General features: G+C 54.1%; 1 protein-coding gene across 1 annotated transcript; it reads right to left on the reverse strand.

Annotated features, from left to right (window-relative positions):
* Positions 1 to 618: 618 nt before the first annotated feature.
* Positions 619 to 4,206, reverse strand: S100A2 (S100 calcium binding protein A2). The gene is made up of 3 exons (XM_017857558.1): positions 3,870 to 4,206; positions 2,393 to 2,546; positions 619 to 876 (listed from the first exon to the last, which is right to left on the reverse strand). The coding sequence occupies exons 2-3, from the start codon at positions 2,534 to 2,536 to the stop codon at positions 724 to 726; spliced, it is 297 nt and encodes a 98-aa protein (XP_017713047.1). The 5' UTR covers positions 2,537 to 2,546; positions 3,870 to 4,206; the 3' UTR covers positions 619 to 723.
* Positions 4,207 to 4,973: the final 767 nt, after the last annotated feature.

Consider the following 4,973-nt stretch of genomic DNA (forward strand, 5'->3'; position numbering starts at 1 on the left):
TTCTCCTGCGTCAGCCTCCAGAGTAGCTGGGACTACAGGCATGCACCACCACACTCAGCTACATTTTTTGTATTTTTTGGTAGAGACGGGGTTTCACCATGTTGACCAGACTGGTCTCAAACTCCTGGCCTCAAGGGATCTGCCTGCCTTGACCTCCCAAAGTGCTGGGATTACAGGCGTGAGCCACCGTGCTCGGTCTGACAAGGAATCCTTTAAATAAAGCTTTGTGGGGTTGATTACATTAATTCATATCTCTTGAGCAGATCCTGGTACAACTCATTACTTGTAGTATTAAATGTTAAGGTCTGTCTTTACTCTGAACTTATACCTTTCCTCCTTTATTGGAATTGAAATTTTATCATTTTATGAAATGATAGTGATGGTAGATGGTAATTGCCTTTTTTAATGTCTTTATTTGACAAAATAAAAGTCAGCAACCTATCTTGATTTCCAAATTTTTGCTGGTATTTGAAATCCCAAAATTGAGACCTAAAGTACAGCTCCGGCCTTGGAGAGATTTCCAGGAGAGTCAGAGCCCAGAAGGCAGCAGGATCCAGGAGGCCCTCATTTCCCAGCACTCCAACTGAGCCATCCGGGTTATGGAACATCACTGAGCAATTAAAATATTATCAACAGTCAAAAAAAGTTTATTGAATACAAAACTCAAAGGCATCGAGAGTCCTGGGCCCAAGAGACCCATGGCAAGGAGTCAAGAGTTCTGCTTCAGGGTTGGTCTGGGCAGCCCTGGAAGAAGTCATTGCACATGACAGTGATGAGGGCCAGGAAAACAGCATACTCCTGGAAGTCCACCTGCTGGTCACTGTTCTCATCCAGGTTGCCCATCAGTTTCTTCAGCCCCTCCTCATCCACTTTCTCCTGAAAGTGACAGGAAGTACACTCATCACCAAGCCAGCCCCAACCCCAGCTCCACCACCCAGACCCTCATACACTCAAGTTGGTTCCCAGCTCTCCCTCCCCACTGGGCAGCTGGGTATATGGTGAGCAGGAGGCCCTGGGAGCTACTAAGAGGGCCCAGTGAGTAAGAAGAGAGACAGATACTCATTGGTGAGCATCTCCAGTGTGCCCTCCTCCTGGACACAGGGAGGACACTGGGTGCTCCTCTGAGTACACATCAGCTCGAATCCCACAGGAGCCCAGCGAGGTAGGTATCATCACCCCTTTCTGCTGATGAGGAAACTGACGGTTGCTGATCCCCAACACTAGCCAGGTGGATTCAGAAAAGAAGAACACTTTACTTTTTAAGACAACGTCTTGCTCTCTTGCCCAGACTGGAGTGCAGTGGCACAATCACAACTCGCTGCAACCTCAACCTCCTGGGTCCAAGCGATCCTCCCACGTCAGCCTCCCAAGTAGCTGGGACCACAGGCTCATGCCACCACACCCAGCTAATTGCTTATTTTTAGTAGAGACAAGGTCTCGCTATGTTGCCTAGGCTGGTCTTGGCAAACAGAGTGATCTCACTCTGTCACCCAGGCTGTATTATAGCTCACTGTAACCTCGAACTTCTGGGCTCAAGCAATTCTCCCAAGTAGCTGGGACTACAAGCGTATGCCACCATTTTTTTGTACTCTACTCTACTAACCCCATCTCTACTAAAAATACAAAAATCACTTTGGGAGGCCAAGGCAGGTAGATCACAAGGTCAGGAGATCAAGACCATCCTGGCTAACAGGGTGAAAACCCGTCTCTACTGAAAATACAAAAAATTAGCCAGATGTGGTGGCGGGCACCTGTAGTCCCAGCTACTTGGGAGGCTGAGGCAGGAGAATGGTGTGAATCTGGGAGGCGGAGCCTGCAGTGAGCTGAGATCACACCACTGCACTCCAGCCTGGGTGACAAAGCCAGACGCCATCTCAAAAAAAAAAAAAATAGCTGGGCGTGGTGGCATGAGCCTATAGTCCCAGTTACTCAAGAGTCTGAGACAGGAGAATTGCTTGACCCCTGGAAGCACAGATTGCAGTGAGCTGAGATCGTGCCATTGCACTCCAGCCTGGGCAACAAGAGTGAAACTCTGTCTCAAAAAAAAAAAGGAAAAAGGGAGAGAGAACGTGCCAGTACTGTGTGATCTTGGGACAATCACTTTTCCCTTCTGTGCTCTGGTTTCTCAAGTCTCCAATGACAGGATTAGACAGATGGACTCTGAAGGCCCTCACAGCACACAGTTCTCTGGAATGCTGCAGGAAACAGCCATTAATAAAGCACTCCCACTTGGGCCTCATTTCCACTCCAGTGGAGCCATGAAGCAAAAGTGGAGAGAGGGCTGGGCCCCACCCTGGCACCTGCATCGATAGGCACCCGGAACTGGGGGAGAGATGTAACCTGCACCCCCACACTCACACTAGGACCTCCCCCAGAGGCCTGTGCCACTCACCCCCACAAAGCTGGGCAGCTCCTTGTGCAGAAGCTCCTTCATCTCCGCCTTACTCAGCTTGAACTTGTCGCCCTCTTGGCAGGAGTACTTGTGGAAGGTAGTGACCAGCACAGCCAGCGCCTGCTCCAGGGAACTGCACATCATGGATCTGTGGCTGCAGAGGTGCCAGGTGATGGGTAGACTGCTGAGGCTCTTGGGGCCTTAGCTCAGCCTGCAGGATCCACTTCTGCCCAATGCCCCCAAGCCACCTCACAAAACCCCTCTCTGAATGGGAAGGCAGGGGCTGCATCTCCCCCTCAGACTGTGGTTCCCTGAGGCCGGAAGCCATACTTCTGCCGCACCCTGAGGGCAGATGCTAAAGCTTCCCTTGTGTCTGGGAGTCACCAATGGCAGGGCCCCAAGCCTCAAGCCTCCTCTGATGGCACTTGGGACACCTCCCTGAGGGCAGGGCTCCCCGCTTGAGTGTCTGCCAGAAGGGAAATGGTAGGGTGACCAGAGCCCCATTGTGACGGCATCTGCCCAGGCGCTGGGGAGCAGGGCCACATGCACCAGCTGGCAGATGGGGGCTGTGCGCGGTCTGGCAGGAGCCATGGCTACACCTAGGAGCAGGAAGCTCCCTGAAGGAGTCATTTCCCTCCTCAGACTCGGGGCTCCTGAAGCCAGAGGCGTCTCTCTGCCATCTAACTGGAAGCTCCCTTGGGCAGGGGCGTTTCCTCTCTCAGACTAGGAGCTCCCAGAGGGTGGGGAATGTGTCTCCCCTCACCCTGAAGGCCCCTGAGCCTCTATGCAGAGAGGTGCATGGGTAGGGTGGGGGCAACTTAACATCCTCTCCACCAGGAAGGATCCTGTTGGAATTAGAATTAAAGATATGAAATGTTCATTGCCTTGGGATCAGGAGGGGACAGACCTCAGCAGCAAGGCCTCTGAGAATACTCAGACCAGCCTGGTAAGGTTAGGCAGGTTTCAGGGTGAGGCCAGAGGAGCTATGCCAGAGGCAGGGCAAGCCCTGGGCCCATCCTGCCGGCCCTGCCTTCACCGAGGCAGGGAGCAGAGCTTTGCTGCTCGGGGCCATGACCCAGGCAGAGTCTTGCACTTGAGACCCCTGCCTTTTGTTCCTTAGTCTTGCTAGAAGCCGGGACTTTGCAAAAAAAAAAAGAAAAAAAAAAAAAACCCTCAGGATTCTTATTGTAGCACCACCCACATGTACACCTCCTGCTCCGAGGCCTAGACCCCCAAAGAAGGACCCCTAGACTGGGATAGCCAGAGGAGGGCCTCAGAGCAACTGCTGCACTGAGACCTCACAGAGGAACCTGGAGAAAAACCCTTCAGTCAACACTTCACAAAGGGTTCTTCCGAGGGGGAAGGCCCAGAGAGGCCCAGGTTGATCCCACCAGGGAAGCTGGAATGAGAGAACTGTGGAGACAGAGACCCATGGGGGTCCTCCCCACCCTGCCCTCAGCAGGACAGAAGTACTCACCAGACCAGGTGGCAGAGAGAGACCCAGGAAGGAGAGCAAGGCAGCCAGGCTCCCAGGGTGAGGATTTATATGTGGGCCCCACTGGCCCCCAACTTGGCTTTTTAAGGAAACCAAACCTGCCTCAACCTGATCCCACCAAACCCTGGCCTCTTGCCCTTCCCACTCATTTCCTCCCAGCCCCCTCCCTCCCAGAGAGTGCCAGCTCCACCACCAGCTCGGGGAGGGCTCTAGGCCAGGTCAAGGGCAGCCACAGTAGGAAGTGGGAGGTGTCATGGGGACTGGGCAGCCTGGGCCAGGGGTGAGGGGAGGCAACCCTGCTCTGGGGCCTGGAGACTGGTGCCAGGCCTCATTCTCATGACATGCCTGTGAGTCACAGCCCACTCCTGTGTGAGAGGCTGCAGGCACACACTGGGCCTTCATGGCCGGGTGCTCATGTGCATACATGTGCCTGTGTGTGAGAGACAGAAGCAACCTGGGGCCACCCTTAGGAAGCTGGGGGCCAGAAGAGGCAGCTGGGGTACATCAGGAGAAGGACAGGACTGACTTCAGGACATGGATGAAGTGGAGTTCATTTTAATGGCCAGCACCAGAATACCTCTTAATGAGGGAATGAAGTAACTAAGTGTGCTTAGAAATACCTCGGAAGGTCCCTCTGTGTAGGGAGGGATCTGGAAGGATAGGGAAGCAGGGAGAAATGGGGTTGCTCTGCACACAGCCACAGCTGGGCTGGGCAACAGTCTGTGGGGAGTTTAAGGAAGTCCCAAGCTGTTAAAGGGTGAACAGGAAAACTTTAGCCTCCTCTTCTCCAGCTTGAGGGCTGGGTGGGTGGGTAGGGGTACATCCCTACTTAGGGCTGAAAACACCAGCTAGACAGCTTCCCAAGCCAGGGTCCAGGCCTGAAGCAGAGCCCCCAGCCACAGCCCTCCCTCACTGCTGCCACACACATGTCCTCCCCAGACCTGGAGAAAGGCAAACACTGTGGCCATTCAGAGCCCAGCCCAAGGGAGGGCTGCCCCCTCCCAGGGCCCCTTCCTCCTTGGCCCTTTGTCTATCCCAACCCCAGTCTGGGCATCAGGGCACCGCCCTTCCTGTGGCCCAGCTCCC

The sequence above is a fragment of the Rhinopithecus bieti genome, unplaced genomic scaffold (assembly GCF_001698545.2).
Source record: "Rhinopithecus bieti isolate Rb0 unplaced genomic scaffold, ASM169854v2 scaffold_45389, whole genome shotgun sequence".
Lineage (NCBI taxonomy): Eukaryota > Metazoa > Chordata > Mammalia > Primates > Cercopithecidae > Rhinopithecus > Rhinopithecus bieti.